General features: G+C 60.5%; 1 protein-coding gene and 1 long non-coding RNA gene across 4 annotated transcripts; one reads left to right on the forward strand and one right to left on the reverse strand.

The window, feature by feature from the left end:
* Positions 1 to 635: 635 nt before the first annotated feature.
* On the reverse strand, positions 636 to 16,959 carry PPP1R9B (protein phosphatase 1 regulatory subunit 9B). 3 transcript variants are annotated; one of them, XM_049114064.1, is made up of 11 exons: positions 15,048 to 16,951; positions 11,057 to 11,189; positions 10,746 to 10,793; positions 9,673 to 9,793; positions 7,713 to 7,817; positions 6,485 to 6,620; positions 5,731 to 5,883; positions 5,564 to 5,617; positions 2,851 to 3,080; positions 2,421 to 2,517; positions 636 to 2,236 (listed from the first exon to the last, which is right to left on the reverse strand). In XM_049114064.1, exons 1-11 carry the CDS (start codon positions 16,461 to 16,463, stop codon positions 2,183 to 2,185), a joined length of 2,547 nt encoding a protein of 848 aa, XP_048970021.1. In that variant the 5' UTR covers positions 16,464 to 16,951; the 3' UTR covers positions 636 to 2,182. The 3 variants fall into 3 exon arrangements, with proteins under 3 accessions (XP_048970021.1, XP_025295594.3, XP_048970022.1); XM_025439809.3 differs by lacking the exon at positions 10,746 to 10,793 and having other exon boundaries at positions 15,048 to 16,949; XM_049114065.1 differs by lacking the exons at positions 636 to 2,236; positions 2,421 to 2,517; positions 2,851 to 3,080 and adding exons at positions 3,088 to 3,238; positions 3,873 to 4,017 and having other exon boundaries at positions 15,048 to 16,959.
* LOC112655055 (uncharacterized) lies at positions 2,429 to 12,979 on the forward strand. Its single transcript, XR_007412891.1, has 3 exons — positions 2,429 to 2,556; positions 3,650 to 4,146; positions 9,452 to 12,979. It is a non-coding gene; the product is annotated as an uncharacterized LOC112655055 (long non-coding RNA).
* Positions 16,960 to 20,067: the final 3,108 nt, after the last annotated feature.

Raw genomic sequence — 20,067 nt, forward strand, 5'->3', positions numbered from 1 at the left:
GCAGGACTCCATCCTGGGACTCCAGATCATGCCCTGAGCCTAAGGCAGATGCTTAACTTCTGAGCCACCCAGGGATCCCGACCAGACCCATCCTATTAGGGCTGGTGAGTTTGCAACCAGACATGCTGGAGCAGAGCAGGGGGCTAGAGCTATTTAAATTTTCTAGGGCAGAAAGATTCTCAGGACCCCGGTCACAAAACTGCTCTGACAGGTCACCTCCCACCCCCGGGAGACCTTTGATCCTTCGGGGACTTCAGGTAGGGTGCCTCGTGAGAGGAGAGGCCGGCTATTCTCCCTGAGGTTAGACTTCTCAGGGGAGGGGCGCGGTTCTCCTCATCCTATCCTACCGAATCCATTCTCTGAATTCTGCCAGAGGCCTCCTAAAAAGAGGAAACGCGAGGGGGCTAAGGAACTCTCTAGAACCCCCAGCCCTGCCCAAGAGGAATGGATAGAAGAGCATGGGTGCTGATGGGGGAGATGGTGGCAAAAAGGGCGTTTGCTGGAAGCGGGAATATGGGATCTTCATAATCATGAAGGGTCTTCCCAGTAAAGGCAGCACCGGGAGGAGGGGACCACGGGGCACCGACCGACGACCCTGCCCCTCCCCCACGAATCAAGAAACCAGGCAGAGAGGCTCTGGGGGCTGCTTTTATGGGGACGACCTGACAGAGGGCATGGTCCGTACAAAACCGGGAACAATACATACATATATATATTATGTACAGAGACGCAGTCCTGCGGGGGGCGGGGGGGCGGTGCCGGCCGAGAAACCGGAAGCGCTCCGAACCCCCGCCCACCTGGCCCCGCCCCCTCCATCTGCCGCGGCGACGGGGGTGAAGCGCGTGGGCCCGGGCACCGAGACAGCCAGCTCTTTGAGGGGTAGGGGCACGTCTGGGGGTGGGAGGGGGGCGCCCGAGAAATACTGATCGATGGCGTGGTCTATTTACAGGGGACGAGAAGCCCAAACAGATGTGATGGGAGTTGTCTGTTTTTAAAAACTGAACATAAATCCAGTCTGGGGCAGGGGCAGTAGGAAGAGGCAAAATGAGAGATGGATCCTGAAAGGGGAGGGGACCTGGGGGGGGTCTCACCTCCCTTGGTCCAAGCCCCAATTTGGGGTTAAAGTGGGGGAAACGGAGCAGATTTCACTTAGGAAGCAGGCTGCCAGCAGGGCAGCCCTGGTCTCCAGAAAGATGAGTAGTAGTAAAATTTTGCCCTCCAGTCAAAACCTGTGGGTGTGGGCGGAGTGAGGCTGAATTTGCGATGTTAGTACAAGGCTTCCAGGTGTGGCCCTGGGCAGGGCAGGGCCTGGCTCTCTGGTGGGAAATGTTCCCCTTGCCTAAGACCAGGGGCTCTGCAGCCAGGCCCCCAAAGCTGACCTCTCCTCCCTGGCATTCCCAGTCTTGGCCAGGAAACCTGGAGCCCTGAGAAGCCACAGAACTGTTCCAGGAGGAGGTTATGGCTATTTGGCACCTGGGGGTGGGGAGGCACAAGGAAAAATTGAGGGCTGCTGCCCTAGGAAAGGGGGAGCTGGGGACCAGGTGTCCTGGACTCTCCCCTTCTCCCGAAGGATGCATGAGAAATCAGTGCAGGGCCAGGCCCAGCCTCCAGGCTCAGGGGTGAACTCTGTCCCTCCTGGGTGGGGGGACCGGGATGGGTGGAGGTGTGGAGGCAACCCCTCCCAGCAGGAGGGTCAGAATGCAACAGAGACAGCACAATGATGGGGGACAGGGAAAGGGCCAAGAAGGTAGAGAATCTCAAGTCAAGAGGCCCAGGGCCCACCTAGGAGCCCCATGGGCAGGGAGCAGCCTCCAGGTGGTGAGATGCTGGGAGAGCCCCCAGCCCCATTCCAGTCCAGAGACAAAGGCTGGAGGTTGATTGTAAAGTCTGGCAGTATGGTCTGCAGGTCCTTGTGTCCATCTACCACCCAGGCCAACCCTCGGCATTCCTTGGCCTTTGTGCCTTAGCCCCATTGGGCAAGAAGGAGGCCATCCTTCCAGCCACCTCTGTCTGCCCAGGCCCTCTGGTCCCTGAAGCTGGGGGAGGTGGGGCAGAGGGTGGGGGAGTCGGGGCACCTGTCCCCAGGCTGGTAGGGGGCGGGGGGGTGTGGGAAGTATTGAGGACAGGGGAGGGAGGACAATGGGAGGGGATTAATTATTGTCCGGTCAAGGAATGATTCCTGTTAAGTAGAATTGGAATTCCTCAGTGTTTGCAGGTTTCCTTCCAGTTCTGAGATCTGGCAAACAAAAGGGAGAGGGGGTCAGGCCTGGAGACCAGGATGGGCCCTGCCCCTTCTGATCCCCTAGTGGGGACATGACCCTGAGCCAGCAGCATGACTCTCCTTCTCTCCCTCCAGAATCCACAGAGGGGTGCTAGAGGGGGGGATCACCTGCTGCCCCCTCCGTACACCCCGGTCTTACCTTGTCCAGGAGCTTATCCATCTCCTCCTTCCTAGCCAGCTCCGACTCTTCCAGAACCCGGCGCTGTGCGGTCTCCTTTTTCAGGAACTCGATCTCCCTAGGGATTGGCAGGGGACAGAAAAGACCGTGGATAAGGGTGTGTAGTCAGATTCTCATCTAAGGGGTCTCGGGTCCTCAGCCCTGTCCTTAGCCCCACCTGGGCAGCTCTGTTCCTCTCCCTTAGGCCTGGAGGCCCCAAGGCTTTTGGGGCCTGACTGCTGGCTCTGGAGCCCAGTCATTCTGGGCCCAGTACCCCCATTGTGGGGCCCTCCCAACTTTTGTGCTCCCTGCCTCCTGACTCAGCAGGGGTAGGAAGAGGCTGCCAATAATGGCATCTCAGCCGGTCCTCCCTGAGCCAGGCCCCCTGGCTCCCAAGCCCCTGGCCACGTACTTCTGCTGGTAGTCCTTGATGAGGCGTTTGGCCTTGCTGTACTTGCGCTCCAGAGCCTGGTACTGGGCCTGGGTCTCCCGCAGGTGCTCATCCACAGCCTGGCACAGGCTCTGGGCCTCGCCCCAGTAGCCCTCCAGTTTCTCCATGCGCTCCTTGTTCTCCTCCACGCTCTGCTCCAGCTGGGCCTTCTCCACCCGCCACCGCCCCTTCTCCTGCTCTAGGCTCTGCAGCTGAGGGAGGAAGGGTCAGCTGGGATTGCAGGGGGCCGCAGGGAGCTGAGAAGCACCCCCATCCTGGCACCAGAGCCAGTGTCTGGATGGCTGCTGCATTGTGGAGCCCATGGCCCGCCAACTACTCACTCTCCTTGGCTGAGCCTGAGAACTCAAAGCTGGAGAGGGAAGAAGTGGGGGCTCAGCCTCAGAGCCCTCAGCCAGCCCCCCCACCCCCCCGCCACTGTATTGCGCTCCCATCAGGCAAGAGACCAGGTCAGTCACTGACTAACTCTGTGACCCCAGGCAAGGTGACTTCTGTCTTAAGCCTCAGCCCTCACATCTGTGAAAGGAGACTGACCCCTGGCAGGCTTATGGGACTACAGTAAGATGGCAGGTGTGAAAGAGTAGGCCAGGTGACGGTCACCATCGCCCTCTGGCCCTGCTGTGCCTCTGGGCCTGCTGACCAAGCCCTGGTTCTGTGGCCTCCTAAGCAATCCTGGCTCCTCTCTCACCTTGTCTCCCAGCTCCCCACAGGCACCCCGCCCCAAACCCAACCCCACCCACACAGACCTATGCCTCTTTTTCAGGACCTCACTGCTGTGACTTCACTGCTGCACCAGAGCTCAGCTTCAAGCCCCTGCCTGCCCCACCAACCTCGTTGTCTGCAACACCACTTGCTATCTGTCTTCCGGCACAGAGGCCTGCCCGCAGATCCTCAGACTTGCCACAGGGCCTTTGCCCATGCACTTCCCTCTGCCTGGAATGTCCCTACCTCCTCCCCACCTTGCCCATTATTTCCCACTAGCTCACCCTTCAGCTCTCTGCTCAGTGTATCACTTCCCCAGAGAAGTCTCCTGTGATTCCCTCCAGCAGCATCCCCTCGAGCACAAACACACCCTGGCTGGATCAGACTCCCTGCTGCACCACTCTGGGAGCTCAGCAAGCCTGCACTCTCCTGCAGAGCACCATGTCGGTTGGTAACAGTATGGATGGACATCAGTGTGCACACTAAGCTCCACAAGGGCGGCAGTCAAATCTGCTGCTGTCCCCCGCAGGGATTGGAAAAGACTGGGGCACTCAGAAGGTACCCTATAGGTGTTTACAGTTGAAAGCATGAACAGATCTTTGACTCGCCCCTCCTTCCTGCTCTGCATCCACCCAGGATCGTCTCGACCTCAGAAATGCAGCTCCAACCCACCCTTCCAATCCATACCCTCTGCCTGCAATGTGGGCAGCCCTGGCCACCATTCCCTCCAGGACACCACTAGGGCCTCCAAATCCTCCCCACCCTCATGTCCTACCAACTCGTAGGCAGCAACCTTTGCCCCTGGTGAGCCCCATGTGGCCACAGGACCAAGGCCAGAGTCTTTAGTGGGTTGGTTCCCCTGCCAGCCTCAGCCTTCACCAAAAGGCCAGCTCAGCCTCCCACCTCGTCCCCACAGGAATGGCTGCCAGTCAGTGGGCCTCCTCCGAGCTCAGCCTCTCTTCCCTGGGTGGTGCCCTTCCTTTGCCTCAGTCACCTGCCTGCCCCACAAGGCTCAGCTGTGACCTCTCCTCTCTCCATGTATGGTGGATGTACCATGGCTGCATGGCCCCCATGCACCCCTCTCTCCCTACCACATTGGAAGCCCCATGGGAATTGGGACTCCTAATGTCCAGGCTCAGCTGGGGGCCCAATGCAGACTTTTAATATGAAGTCTGTGCAGGCTGAGTATGTTGGCACCCAATGTGCTTTGAGTAGGTGTCAGTGCGTAGTACATATGCGTGTTTGTGTATGTCATGTGTGTCACCATCTGGGAGCGCCAGCATCAGCCCCTCAGTGAGAATGCACATGTCCTGTGACACTCCTCCTGAGAGATGGCTGTGCCTGTCTATATTGCAGCAGACAAATGTAGAGTCTACATATCTAGGCTAAAGCACCTGGGTATAATGTCAGGTGAAGACTGAGTCCTGTGTCTCGAGGTCCACATAGAGTGGGCATCTCCAGAGATCTTGGTGAGCAGGCCTGGGGGTGGTACGTGCCTCAGGTGCAGGCTGGCATGAGTCAGTGTGTGTATCTCTGAGTAGTTTGCATTTATTGCTGGGCCTGTTTGTAGAGGATAGGTATGAGACAGAAGAAATGTGAAGACCTCTAGAGTGACTTGGTGTGTCAGTATAGTAGCTAATGACTTGACTTTTTACTCCGTACTTTTTATGAGCCAGGCACTGTGCTAAGGATTTTATATGCCTTCTCTCATTTAATCCTCACAATGGAACATACAGCATTGGCACTATTATCATCCCATCCCATAGGGGAGGAGACTGAGGCACAGAGCAGCAAGTGGATGGTGGCACACAGGGGTCCACAGCTCAAGCTTTTAACACTCCTCTCCCTTGCCTCAGAGCAGCTTGTTCTGTATCTGCCTGTGGGTGACCTATGAGCGTCAGTGTAAGCAGTTGTGAGGGTGGAGGGGTCATCCCCCCAGCCTTCCGGTCGCCCCCTCCCTCTGCCACATTCTTACCTTTCTTTTTAGCTGCTGGATCTCTGCCTCAGTCACAGCATGCTTGATCTGGAGCTGGGGTGGGGCAGAGAGGCAGGCGCTCAGCTCCAGCTGGAGTAGGCAGTGCTTCAGGGCAGGATAATGGCCTGCCTCTGCCCTCCACCACTTTAGGGACCCCCTCTTCCCACCTCCTTGAACTTGTGCACCAGCTTCTCAGGCTCCATGTCCACAGGGGACAAGGCATCCTCGTTTTCTGCCAGCTCAAACACCTCGATGGCCATCTCGCCACCCGGGAACGTGGGGCTCAGCTCCTCATCCTCGTCGGTGGCATATTCTCCTGTCTGTGAAGAGAGCAAGGAAGCTGAGCACCCTGCCCACCTCAGCCTCCCTGGGCTCTGATGAACAGGACTTGGACTGGCAACTGTCTGTCCCTGTCAGTCTGGGAGCTACCCAGAGCTGTGGGTCACGCCTCCCCCATCAGGCTGGGGTCACACTGTGGCATAGTCTGCATCTTCACCCAACAGCCTGGGGAGTCCCCAGAAGGCATAGGTAGTTCCTCCCGGAGACTGAGACCCCTGAAGAAACAGCCTATGCTTTTCCCCTCACACCACAGGTCCCTTGAGGTCTGGAGCAGGCTCATTCCTCAGATTAGGCCCCCTGGGGGTAGAACTATGTCTTCCCCTCAGAGTGGGGACTCTGAGCCAACTGAAGGTGAGCAGGAAGGCTCTGTGAAGACAGAGTGTTACTCCTCCATCACACTAAGGGTTCTCTGAAGGAAGGGTCTGTATCTCCTCCATCACTCTGGGGCTCCCCCAGGATAGGGAATGGTGTCCTGGCCTCCCTCAGGAGACCTGGGAAAGCAGCAGAGGCACAGGATGGGTGTAATGCTCCGTCCAGCCACCAGGGGGCGATGATGCGGCCGGCCAGGCCCGGTGTCCCTACCTCCTCATCATCTTCCCCGTATTGGGCGTATCTCTGCTCCATCATCTCCCGCTGCCATCGCTCCTGTTCCAGGGTCTGCTGAATTAGCTGGGCCACCTCGCTCTGCTCGCCTGGCCGCTCCCGGCCAATCATAAACCTGCAGGAGCAATAGCGTCATCCACCCTGCCTCTGTCTTCAACTGGGTGATAGCATCATCCTCTAGGCTGGTGCTCCCGTCTCCACACCCAGACCCTCCCAAGGGAGGTGAAATGAGATGGCTGAGTCCAGAGGCTGTGGGGTGTTAATAATGAATGGGGGAACTGGGGGCCCTTACTGGGTTTCTTTCCTGGGACAGCCAGAAGGCCTGCTAACCCTCAAAGCCAGTTGTGGGGGAGGGGTGACGTCAGCCAAACCCCCTGCTGGGCTGCAGGGGACAGCAGTTCAGGAGCTGCCAGGGCAGGGGGCTCTTCCCCCACCAGGGGACAGAAAGCGAGGCTGGGGAATGGCGAACCTGACCCATCCCAGCAGCCTGCTTCGCCATTCCCCTGCCCTGGGGCTGTGCAGGGGTATCTAGCGTAAGCTCCAAGCCCCCAGGCTTCAGGAAGGGGCGGGATGATGGTGAGTGGAGATTAGGATGGAGAGGAAATAGTGGAACTTCCAGGCACTAGCCCCTCCTCTCTGTGGCCACCCACATCCTGTTTCTCTCCACCACCCTTTCCTGGGGGCAGTGCCCCTTTTGGAGAGGTCAGGGAGTGGTCCCTGAATATTATGCCAGAGAGAGACATAAGGAGCTTCTAACCCAGTTCCCTTAATTGACAGGCCCTCCCAGGGCCTGAGAGTCCTCCCAGGATTACAGAGCTGGTGAGGAGGGAAGGATGAAGTGCCTGGTGGGGGGACCCCAATTTGGCATTCTCCTTGCACATCTTGGCTCTTCAGTGAGTGAGTCACAGACAGGCAGGGGAAGGAGAATAAATCCAAGAGGCCAGTTTGGAGGCGCAGCAGACCATGGGCCTCAAAGCCTGAGTGCTGGTGGCCAGCAGCATTCAGGGGTTTGGGAGGGGAATGGCGAGCGCTGGGCAGGGCTATGAGCACAGCAATTCCTTCCAGCAGGGAGGCCAAGGAAGCTCCTTTATGAGGTGGGCCACTCAGAACCTTATGTGGGTGTGGGCAGGCAGGCAGAGTGGCGGGATGAGGCCAAATCTCCTGTCTGCTCCCCCTCCCCACCCAGCCCTGCCTGGCCAGTGCTTACCGCACGCGACCCTTGGTGTTCCGGAGCACGGAGGCTGCGAAGCTCTGGGTGACTCCAACCAGACTTGTGCCATCCACCTCGACCAGGAGATCATTCACTTGGATCCTGGGAGAGGCCACATTGGTTAGGGGGGGCTGTCCCAGGGGAACTGGAGCAGAGGTAGTGGTGGTATCCCCCAATCAGAAACTTGAGGCTCGGTCCCTGCTGGGTCCTGGTACTTTGTCTACTTGTATAAAATGCAGGAGGCCAGAGGGTCAGGGATCGGCCGGACCCACACCGGGCAGTGAGACCCGGCCAAACAAAGCAGACACAGGAAGGACCAAGAGGGGTAGTGAGCACACTTCCTGTGCTAATCACACCCTTGTCCCCTCCTCCATCGACAGCGCGGTGTGATATCCACAGAGTTCGTTACCACCATGCACTCCAGCAAAGGCCCAAAGCATAGGTAACACACAGTCCTCTTACGTGTCCATTTCTACAGACTCAGGTCTGCAGATTTTCTCCCAAATGCCGAGACCCACATAGCATACTCCTGTGCCCACTGCACCCCGATATGGGTGCACAGCCCCTACCACATCTAGATGAGGCACCAGAAGCCCCGGCTCTCCACAGTAGGAGATAGATGGGGTTGGGTTAGCCTGGCCTGCCGACAGGACCCTTGGCCACCTCCTTCCTTCACTGCCACTTCCCTGCAAGCTCCAGGCCTTCTCTTAGGGCTCCTCTGCGGAAATGGAGGAAATAGCCTATTGTGAGCAGCTCACCCGCCCCCCCCCCACATGCCCCGCATGCGGCTACTCTCTCACGTGGGCACACACCCCCCCACGCTGCCACCGGGTGACCACAGGAACAGCTCTGGAAGTCCAAATTGGGGGAGGGGCAGTAAGTGAAAGAGCAGGGGTGTCACCTTCCTTTTGTCCATCTCACACGCCACCTGGGCCACAGCAGGCAAAAGCACCCTGAGGGAGGCAACCCAAGCTCTACAAGCATGACCCCAAAGTCACCAAGCCCCTACAGGGATACCAACTCATCTCAGTCACATGGAGGGAGTCTGGGTTTGAAGGTGCCACCACAAGGCACCCCTGATACCACTTCAAACAACCCTGGGGATGCCCGAAGCCCTTTCCCACTTCCCCTCTGTGATAGACACAGTGGAGTGGTCCACATTGGGGTCATCAGGCTCTCCAGGGCTCCAGGAGGTCCTCCCAACCCTTCTGACCCCTTCAGCCTCAGGTGCCAAACATAGGTACACATGCTCACACGTGCACACACACAAGTAGCAGCCCCCTCCCCAGGCACACCACACACCTGGGTCCCCCTTGCTCTCTATGCTCCAGCCACACCTGCCTGCTTTCCGTCCTCTTCCTGGAACCTTTTGCACATCCTACTCCCTCAGCCTGACTACTGCTCATCCTCAGGTCTTAGTTCCACTGTCACTTCCTCCAGGAAGCCCTCCCTGCTATCCAGAAAGAGCAAATCCTGCTTCTGATGCCTTCACGGCACCCTGTACTTTTCCCACATTTTTTTTTCCCGACATTTTTTGTGTGTCCACTTGGATGTCTGCCTGCTTCACCACAGCCTGTGCTTCCCAAGGGCAAGGGAAGTCCTCACTGACTCCCCAGGGCCTGGCTCCAGCCCCACCACAGAGCCAGGGATTCGATATTTGCCGAGTGAGAAAAACAAAAAGCTCACATGTATCCACCAGGAACTGAGACTCCGTGTCTGTGTTCTCCCCACCACAGCCCAACACACACTTGAAACCAGGACTTATGATGCCTCCACACAGCCCCCCTCCTCACCCTGCAAAGGATGTAAGTGCCATGAGGACAGGGGGCTCACTCAGTTTGTTTACTGCTGTCCTCCCTGGACTGGCACCTCCATCAACACCTGAGCCCTGCAGTGGCCTGGCCTGGCTCAGTGGCCTGGCTGGCAGCTGGCTGCTGTGGGGAAGGGGAGCTGGTACCTGCCATCCCGGTGGGCTGCACCACCCTCGGTCACCGTCTTCACAAAGATGCCCAGCTTCTCGAGGCCCATGTCGGCTCCAGCCCCCATGCCAATGATGCTGATGCCCAGGCCTTCGGAGTCTGTGGAGCAGAAAGTCATGAGAGGCTGGTGTTGGGAGGTAGAGGTGAGGTGTTCTGGCCAGGGCTTGTGGGGGACAGAGTAAGAGACACCCCCTGACCCCCTACCTCACCCCAGGGCCCACCCGACCTCAAACAGCAGTCCCCATGCTTAGGGGATGTCCACAACTGGGGAAGGGACACCATCCTGTCCACCCCCTCTTTGCCAAGCCAATTAGGAAGCTCTTGGGTCACCCCCTGCCCTTTGCTCCCCCCAAGAACCAATGAGCCGCAGGACACACTGAAGGTGGAACTAGGAGGGTGGGCGGGCCAGAGACTGCCTACACGCAGATGAGGGGTGCGGAGGGATGGGACGGTGTGGGGGTAGCCATGATGGGGTTGGTCTTCTCTACGCACGCTCATCCATACTCACGGCCTCAATGACCGAAGACCTCCTGCTCTTCTCTCCACAGCTGTCCCCTCCTGTCTCACGAACCTCTGACATCCAAACTCTTATCTTCCCCCACAAACAGGCTCTTCCCGTCTGCCACTCCCTCATGGGGCCTGGAAGTCACCTGGATTCCTCCCTCCCCCTCATGGTCTCAGCCAGAGCCAAATAACCACCAGATCCTGCAGATTCTACCTCCAAGGACCTCTCAGGTATACCCACTTCCCCCATAGCCATCATCTTGTCCACACCACTGTGGTCTCTCGCCATCCACTTAGGACCCTTCTCCCCACAGCACAGCCTGATGTGGTCTTTCTAGAATATGTTTCCCACGCCTTACCAGTTTCCCGTCCATCTTAGAAAAAAGGCAGTGTCCTCCACATAGTCTACAAGGCCCTGCATACTCATCTTGTCCTCGTGATCAAAATCTAGCCAAGCCTCCTCTCTCTTTCCCACATACTCCCCAAAATTCCCATCTTCAGAGCTCAACGCAAGTGCAAGCATTATTTCCTTGGGGACCCCACTGACCTGAGTCTGCATGTTGTGGCGGCCTCTCCCGTCCCTGCCCAGCACCTACTATAGCATGTAAGGACACAGTTAGCGGGCATTGGTGACTGCTCTGTCACCACCAGGCCCCAACAGAGCCCGGGACCCTGCCCACGGGGCCCTGGGGACTGGGCACCTAAAGGGGCAGAGTGTGGGCCGGCGGGGGGCGGTGGGAGGAGCTCTGGCTGCTGGAGTCCCTGTGGCTGGGGGCAGTGGCCTCAGGGGCCCAGGGTGGAGCTGGCGCCAGAGAGGAGATTCCCCCACGCTCTGTGGCCTGGCCCTGGGCCTCTCACCCTTCTCCAGCTCTACAGGGAACAGCTCCAGCCTCTCCACCCGTTTCTCCAGCTCATACTCAGCCGAGGCGGCCATGGGGTCCACGTCCTCGTTGCGCCGGTCGTAGTCTTCGTTGGAGTAGGTACTGAACACCTGCAGAGGGGCCGCTAGTCAGAGGGCAGGGGTGGAGCTGGTGCCCAGAGGCCACTGAGGCAGGCAGGTGCCCACTGGCGATCCTCTCCTGCTTGGGCCTCCCCCAGCCCCAGCATGACCCCAGCTGGAATGGCAGGCCCTTCTGGGGCTCCAGCGCATGGGGCAACAGAGAAAGGGATGCGGTTGCCCCAACCACACCATTACTTTCTTCCGCAGCCCCTACTGGCTTGAGCATGGCTGCTGGAGGAAGGAAAGATGGGCAATGCCCCAGAAAGCAGCAGACTCAGGAAGCCGGGTCTCTAGGTCGGGGACAGACCAACAGACCGGGACACAGAGAAACATGAGGACCCAGAGAGCCAGACGGGGCGGACACAGACGGCAGAAGAGTGGAAAGAACAGGCTGAGCAGGAGCAGAGGCGCAAAGGAGGAGGGAGGAGGAGGGGAGGAAGAATGGAGAAGATCCTGGAGGATGCCAGATGGGGAGAGAGGGGGGAACGGGTGTGAGACGCAGGGACAGGGGAGGGAGGAGGAGAGGGAGGAACAGAGGAAGATAGAGGGGCACCCAGGACCCAGCTGACCTGAACCTAAAGTTGAGGCCAGGGTGGGGGAGGGAAGCAGGAAGGATCTGTTCCGCCCCCATGGAAAAAGGGCAGCCCCCCCCACTCGAGGTGCCCCTCAGGTGGCAGGAGGTGGGTGGAGGGGAACGCCAGGCCCCTGTGGCTTTGCCTGCGTGCCCAGGCCTCAGTTTCCCTCCAGAGAAGCAGTGCTGAGGTGTGCCCCTTGTCCCCAATGCACTAGAAGGCCCTGATAAGAGCAAGGAGCTCAAGGAGCAGCAGTCTCAACACTGTCCCCAGTGAACCCAGCCTACATGGGGCCCCAAGGCCTACCTGTTGTCCCCTGTGCCCCTCTGCTGTTTCCTTCCTATGTCTCCCAGTGAGAAGGGGAATTCCAACCCTCCTCCAGAGAACAGAGAAGCTAGGACAGGGGCTCTGTGGGAGGGCCTCACTCTGGGTCCAGGTGGGGGTACCCCCAGTGGGAGGTTAATGAGCACCATTTGGGGTACCATGACACGTTCATGCTTCATTGCCTGCAGCGACAGGTTGGCACCACTTGGAGCCAAGCGGGGGCGGGGAAGGGTGGGAGCAGCTCTGGGCCAGAGGCCTGCGCAGCTGGAGTGGAGCACCGTGTCCCCTGAGGCCCCTGCCAGGGCCCCCTCTCTTCCAGGAGCAGGTCCATGGGCACCCTGGCAGGCAGCAGACTTTTGTCCCAGCCTTTGTTTGGGCTCACTCAGTGTCACTCCCCACCAGAGCCTCACTCCCAAGGTGGGATTTCATAGGATGAGAAGTGCAGCTGGGAGGTCCCTCAATGTCACTACATCAGAGAAATCCAAGCTCTGGCCCTTAAAGCTCATCGTTAGTCCTGCAGCGGTCAGACTGCCCTTCTGACATCTGGCAATTGGCCCTCAAGCCCCCTGGAGGGATGGGCCACCCAGTCTGTACATAGGATAAGATGCGAGGTCTGCTGCCAAGGTCAGGGCAGGATGAGACTGCACCCAGCTGGGCCCTGGGGAATGGGTCACCTGTGACTGTCCCCATTGCACTCATGCCTGGGGCCTGGCAAATCGGCTCTGGCCCACTTTTGCATCTGAGTCCCCTGACCCTCACCCTCTGCTCCAGCAGACCGGGTCCCTGCAACCCTCAGTCTGGTGGTGGTCTGGATCAACCAAAGCAAGCCCTCCCCGATGTGATTCGTGTGCATGAGCAAGCCAATACACTGTGACCTCCAAAACACTCTCCCAGCCTGTCCTGGGCTTTGCCCTCTCCTCTCTTATTAGCCGCTCAAATCCTGCCCCCTGCAGGAAACCCAGGCCTCAGGCTCAGAGGCCCAGACTGCCCCTAACATTGCCCACCAGAATGTGCCCAGCCCATTAGAGGGTTGGGCCCAGTCCCCTGCCCCAAGTGACAATGTGGCATTGAGCTCTCTATCCTCAGCAGAAGCCTTCATAAAGGCAACAACTGGGTCATCCACACAAGACCCGGGAGTCAGTGTCAATGCAGGGTGGGGGCAGGGAGGGGGAACAACAAGGACCTGAGGTCCTGGGGCGGGGTGGGGGGGGAGGAAATCCCCAGTAAGGTCAAAAGTCAGACACACCAAGGAGGCACCACATACCACTGGCTCCCACAGTCCTGTGAGCAACAGTCACCAGGGAGTCGGGGAGCACTGCTCCAAATCATGCGCTATTTTTTACCCAAAAATCAGGGTAAGGTGTCAAATATAGACAGTCAGAGGCCTAGGACTGAAAGACTAAACTCCATCTCTGAGGGGATCAGGCAGCTCAGAGAACTGATGAAGGGGGGGTGGGGGTCCTGACTCCCTCAGTGGTCCCCACCTCCTCCCCAGGTCCCAAGAAACACCCTCATCCTCTATCCAGGATCCCATAGCTCTCAGGACAGGGAGGCCGGAGGAAAGACTTGTAAGGTCGAAGCCTCAGAAGGGGGAGGGCTGGCCTGGGAGTAGCACCTTTCAGGCCTCAGCTGGGGTGAGAGGTGGGAGAGGGGCCACTGATATTCTAGGAGGGCTGGGAGGAAACATGGGCAGCCTCAGAGTCCAGGACCAGTTACAGAAACTTTGAGCAAAGAGATGAGGGCTTGGCTCTGGAGGGGTAAAGACAGGGTCCAGGCCCTGGACAGCCCCCTGCAGTGGATCTAGTGCTGGGCACAGCTGAGCCTGAGAATAGGGCCAGCTAGGCTGCATGTGCCAGCCAAGACTGGAGTGGCAGGAAGGGAGGAGGTGACCAAGGGCTCTTAATTCTTCCCGGGGATGTCCCCACCACTCCTGTTGGCACTGTTCTGAGGATCTCAGGGCACTGGCACCAGCCACAAACCAATCACAAGCGTGGTGGCAGGGATGGGGGTGCTGAAGGGCAGCTCCCATCCCTCTTTCAGGGCACCCGGAGAATGTGGCAAGAGGGCTTGGGGTTTGCCAAGGCCATGGGAGTGTGCCCTACCCAGCAGCCAAGAGCAAAGACATGTGGGCAGCTGCCAGGGCCCTGGGGGCTTTCCCAGCTCCCACCCCCTCTCTTCGGTGTCCCGCCCAAGGCCCAGCCCCCTCACGGGCCAGGCCAGGCACCTGCTCCCTGCCCAACACCTCCACCTCCCCAGCTGGCCCAGCACAGACCCCAGGGAACAGGGCCCCAGCGCCAGACTAGGCCTTTCCCCCCACCCTGAGTCACATGGCCCCAGCCTAGCTCACCCTCAAAGACCTGCTTCCCTCTTTCACTTCTGCAAACTTTGGGGTGGGGGCTACAGACAGGATGCAGGAGGACTGTGGTCCCCTACACCTCACCTTCTTTTAGGAAGTTCTTGGCTTCTCCCTCCTCTCTAGGGGGAGTGCAGGGGGGTGTTTCTAAGCTCTTGGTCCTCTCCCGCCCAGTGGGGTCAGGAGCAAAGTGGGGAGGGTCTCCTGAGGACACACACACACAGACACACACTTCCCACCACCCAAGCCCCCAAGAGCCTCGGGCGGCCTCTGGGAGGAAGAGTGCCTGGGAGAGGAAGGGGAAGCAGGTGTCCCAGGATGCAGGTGCGGCCGAGCCAGGGCGGCCAGGGCAGCCAGGGCAGCCAGGGCGAGGCTGCAGGCAGAGGAACCTGAGGGCAGGTCGGGGCAGGCCGCCCTCTGACAAACAGCTGGAAGTCCCCCACGCCCCCCTCCGGGTGGTAACTTCTGGGAAGGGGGCTGGGTGGCAGGGGCTGACTCAGCCTGCCAAACCCGGCTGGCTGGCGGGCTGGCGAGGCGGGGGCGAGGCGTGCACGTGGCAGGGGCGGCGCGGGGGCGGGGGCGGGGAGGGGGCTCACTCACTTGGATGGGCGCCGTGCTGAAATGGATCTTCCGGCTCGGGGCCGGGTCCTCTTCTTCCGAGAGCCCCGGGATCTCCACGCACCCCGACTCGGGCTCATAGGGGGCCTCGCCGTCCTCCTCGTCCTCCTCGTCGTCCTCCTCCAGGGCGCTGCCCCCGGAGTCCTCCCCCAGCCCGCTGTAGGCGCTCACGTCCACCAAGTCCGCCTCCGAGAAGTCCTCCTTCTTGGACTCATCCGCCTCCTCAGGGGCCACGTCCGGGGCCCGGCCGTCGCCCAGCGCTCTTTCGGGCGCCGCCACGGTGGCCGCGGCCTCCTCGGGGCCCGCCTGGGCCTTCTGCGGCTCCTCGGGCGCGGGGCTGGCAGTGGTTGCCAAGGCGCTGCCATTCTCTAGGGCCGCGTGGACCGTCACCTCCGCCTGAATCACCTCCCCGGGCGCCGCCTCGGCCTCCGACTCCCCGCTCTCCTCCACCTCCACCGGCTTGATCTTGCGCACCTCCCGGGGCTTGGGGGGCGGCCGGGCAGGGGCCACCCGGTGCTGCGGAGGCTGCTGCCCGCCGGGGCCGGGGCCGGGGCCGGGGCCGGGGCCGGGGCCGGGGCCGCGCTCCTTGTCGGCCGGCGCATCCCCCGACGGGGCGGGCGGCGGCGGCGGCGGCGGCTGGAACACGCGGGACCGCCTGCTGACCAGCTTCGAGCCGGCGTGCGGGGCCCCGGCGGCCGCGGCCCTGGGCAGCGCCGGGCCGCGGTGCAGGCCGGTCCTCGAGTCGGCCTTCTCGAAGACGGCGCTGAGCTGGCTGACCGTCGGCGACACGGCGTCGGCGTCCAGCTTGTCCAGCGCCTCGGTGCTGCCGTTGAAGCGCACCACGACGTCCAGCTTCCGGTCCTGCAGGCCGGCGCGCTCCTGCCTCAGCAGCCGCCGCGCCGCGGCCTCCTTGTCGCCGCCCGAGGCCGCCGGGGCGCTCCGCTCGAACAGCTTCCGCGTCTCCTGCAGCCGGGACGGCGGGTGCGGCGGCGGCGCGGGCTGCGCCGAGGGCGCGGGCTTGGAGTCGAAGCGGCTCACGCGCTCCGACACGCTGGTGCCCAGCTTGAGCAGGGCGCTGTGGTCCACGTTCTCGTTGAGGCTGCTGGCCCGCGGCAGCGACAGGCGCACGCCGCGCTCGGGCGCCCGCGGGGCCTCGGTGGGGCCCGCGCCGCCGCCCGCCTCGCCCGGCGGCCCCGCCGTCGTGCCCATCTGCAGGAACATACTTTTGATGCGGTGGACGTTGGAGCCATATTTCTTGTGGTGGGCCGCCTTGGGCGCCTCGTCGGGCCCGGGCGCGTCGGGCGGCTTCAGCGCCTGGATGCCCGCCTCGTAGGCGCTGCGGTGCGGGGAGGCGCTCCGGAGGGGACCCCCGGGCCCCCGCGGCTCCGTCTTCATCATGGTGGGGGGAGGCGGGGGCGCATCCCCTCGCTTCCCGCTCCCCCCCTCCGACAGGCGGCTGGCCAAGTCGGGACCACCGCCCCCTCCCCCCGAGAAAAGAAACCCCGGAAGGCCTTTTGTAGGCTCCCCCCAACCAGGCTGCCAAAAACAGTTAACCCCGCTTAAAAAAAAAAAAAGGGAAAAAAAATCTCCGAGCGCCCTGTGTGGGTCGCCTCCCCCAATCCAGCTGCCACAGCCACCGGCCCCTCGTTCAGAGCCCGAGCGGCCTGCTGCGGTCGCCCCCACCCAAACGCGACAAGCGGCGGCCGGGGCCGGTGGGACCGCGCGCCCTGCCCGCGAAGCAGCGGCGGAGGCGCCGGCTCACATCGTCCGAGGCGGTGTCAGCGGGGCTGGCAGCCCGGGAGTCCCCCACCCCGGCCGGGGGCCTTGGCTCTCGGGGGGCCCGGCACCCCGGCGCCCATGGCTGCTCGGCCGGCCCCGGCCGCTCCGCCGCCGCCGCGCCACCCTCCCTCCCTCCCTCCCCCCCGCGCCCCGAGCCTCGGTCTTTCTCTGGCTCTGCCCGAGCGGCGGCTGCCCGACTCCGAGCGGCTGCCCTTCTCGCCGCCGCCGCTGGGGGACTGGCACCTCTGGGTCCTAAAGGGATCGGATTTCCGGGGCTGGAGTCTGTGAGCCCTCCCCTTCCCCTCCTCCCGACCGTATCCCCTCCCCTGCCCCTCCCGCTCCGACAGCCTGACGCTGACCCCCGCTCCCGGCCCGTCCTCTTCAGCCCTTCCATCCCAACCTCTGACTGCGGCTTACCCAGACCCACCAAAGTAGGCCCCCACCAAATACTGGGGGAAGCGGTCCAGCCGCAGTGGTCTCACGGGGGGGGGGGGGGGCTCTTCACCCCAAACGTGAAGGGAGAGTCGTGGGGGCGGGGCACAGGATTATTTCCTTCATGGTCCTTGTAGTTCTCTAGTGTGGTTCAAGACCATCGGCATCAAAATCGCTGGGCACTTTAAACATTTTTTAAATTCAGATTTCTGGGCCCTCCTCCAAACTTTGTGAAGCAGAATCTCAGAGGCCGGCCCAGGAACCTGCATTTTAACAATTTCTTGTGGAGAACCTTTTGCAACCTTCTAAGGTGTGAAAGCTCCGCTCAGTGTTGCTGGCCTTGTGGTGGAGGAGGAAGGAGAACGGAGAAAGGAAATGGTCCTCATACCCCCCAGGTGGCGGCCCGAAGCTGGCCTTTGCCCTTTGGAACCCTGTAATGGGTTGTCCAGTCGCCAGCCCACTCTGCACCCAGGCTGCCAGGGAAGGGGTGGAATCCTTGTCTTCCACCCCTACGGGGGCACTCGCCTCTCAAACAGGGAGGAGGAATTCTGGAGGCCTGGGGCCAGAGTTTCACCAGTGAGAGCTCTGGCTCGGGTGTCGGACTGGAAAGGATCCTGGCCACTGTGTGCAAGTGTGTGTTAGCTAAGGAGGCAGGGGGAAAGCTAGTAGGGACTACCCATCCTCGGTCCTGACAACCCAGGAAGCTACTGTGAAGCTCTCCCCAACCCCCATATACACAGCAAGGAGCCTGGGGTTGCCCCCTACCCGTCCCCCACTGCCAGGGCTGGGAGTTAAGGTCCACTCCCTAGGCTGTGACAGGTCCAGATGCGCTACTTCACGCCACAGATCCCAGAAAATGATGAACAGTGTGGACCCTAGGACCCAGAGAACAACTCAGGCACAAAGCCTCCCCCCACTCCCAGCTGCTTCCTGCATCTCAGGCCTTCCTGCGGTCTCTGCCTCCTCCCCCGCCCTCTTCTCTTCCATCCTCTTCCTCTTCTTCCCAATCTCCCACTCTCTCCCCAGCTTGCCTAGAAGGGCTGTTGTAGGGAATCCTCCCACTCCTCCACTGTAGGGGTGTCTGTGGGTTTTGCGGGATGTAAGCCGGTTCGCACGTGCAGAAGAGCGTGGGGGATGGGGTGTGGGAAGCTGCCTGGGAATCCTGAATATTGGGACAGGGAGGGGCCAGGAACCACGGGACTGGATCCCGAGGCTAGGGGGAGAGGGAAGATTTGGGCTCTGAGCAGGGACCGGAAATGAACCCAAACCTCAGGCTTTCCAGTGCCACCTGCCTCTTTGCCCAGTTGCCCAGGACAGTTACCCCTCCCCGATTTTATACTTTGGGATGGGACAGACTGAAGAAGCCATCCTCCACCTCTCCGCCCTTTCTAGAAAACCTTTCAGGAATAAGCTTCGGGACTTGGGTTTCCAAGTTCAAAGTCTGGGACTTGAAACCTGCCTCCACCCCCCACCTCCCCTCAGACCCCCCAACCCCACTGTGGAAGTTGGGGGGAGACTGAAACCTCACCTAGTTGAGGGATGGGAGTTTGGGCATTGTCCCCAGAAGTTCTTGTGTGGACTGGAGGAAGGCGCAGGCCCCTGGGTGTTCTGCCCAGAATCTCCCACACCCTTTAGTGAGTCATCTTAACTGGTCCCAGCCCAAGGGGTCTGGGCCCACGCTTCTGGCCAGGTGGGGAAGCCAGCTCCTAAGGGTAGGAGGAGGAGCTGAGAACTAGCAGCCAGGCCTAGTGACCCTGGGACACCCCACCCCTAACACCTCCAGCAGCAGCTTCGGGTGAACTGGAATTGCTGGGAGGCTTGGATCTTGCTTGTCCTGAGACTTCCAAGGAAGAAACCCTTTTAAGTGCTTTGGGATGCACGAGGGTGGAGTCGGCCCAGAGCATGGATGGCTGAGGCTAATAATGACTGGGATTATTATTTCATGGGCTCCTGGTTAGCTCAGCGACACCCTCAGCCAGAATTCCCGAAGAAGCTTTTATGGAGCAATAAGTGCTTTACCATCACTCCTTCCCTGGGGTCAGGCACCAAGCTGGTTGGCCTGCCAGAATAGGGTGGTGAATGGGGTATTCTCTCCTCTGTCCCCTCCCTGCTTGCCTGGAACAGGAATCCCCCCCAACTCCCACTCCCCGCAAGGAGGGTGGGGAGAGCAGGTTGGGAGGATTATCATCCACCTGGAAAGGTTTAAACCTAATTTTCATTCCCCTGGCTATGATCCTCACCTCTCCTTTGGTTCAGCAACCCGGTGACCTAGCCATCTTTCCTATTGTCCTTTGTGGCGTAGGCCTTGGGGGTCAACAGTGCCTGATGGTCTTTAAATGGTGGTCCTTCCTCACCTCGCACCGGGAGAGAGGGTGAGGTGGTTCCCAAAGTTGACCCGCGAGCTAGGTTGCCAGAGTTCAAATCTTGGCTCTATCACTTGCTTGCTTTGTGACCTTGGAAAAGGAACTTAGTGTCTCTATCCCAGAGGATAAACTGGAACTGGAAAGTGGCTGGAACACAGAAGGTAGGGGGAATGGGGACAGAGATGCCTTTTCTAGTCCTTGCTAAAGGGGCTGGAGGCTTTCATGGGGAGAGAGAATCTGCCCTCCACCCTTCTCCTGATAGAGCCGCTGGTTTTCCCCCTACCCCCAAATCTGATGAGGACCCTCCTCGAGGCTTGGTAGTTTTAAACACCGGGTGTAACGGGTGATGAAGGCAGAGAGATCTGTGATAAGTCCTGAGCCTTCAGCGCCCTGGGCTGGGGCCTGGGCTGGGCGCCAGGCTGGCTTCT

This window comes from Canis lupus, chromosome 9 (genome assembly GCF_003254725.2).
Source record: "Canis lupus dingo isolate Sandy chromosome 9, ASM325472v2, whole genome shotgun sequence".
Lineage (NCBI taxonomy): Eukaryota > Metazoa > Chordata > Mammalia > Carnivora > Canidae > Canis > Canis lupus.

Excerpts from the sequence above, each read along its gene's own strand:
- PPP1R9B (XM_049114064.1), bottom strand. The coding sequence starts at position 16,463 with ATGATGAAGACGGAGCCGCGGGGGCCCGGGGGTCCCCTCCGGAGCGCC. Across the intron at positions 11,190-15,047 it reads TCAGCACGGCGCCCATCCAA|GTGTTCAGTACCTACTCCAA; the intron begins GTGAGTGAGCCC and ends GCCCCTCTGCAG. Across the intron at positions 6,621-7,712 it reads AACACCAAGGGTCGCGTGCG|GTTTATGATTGGCCGGGAGC; the intron begins GTAAGCACTGGC and ends TTGCTCCTGCAG.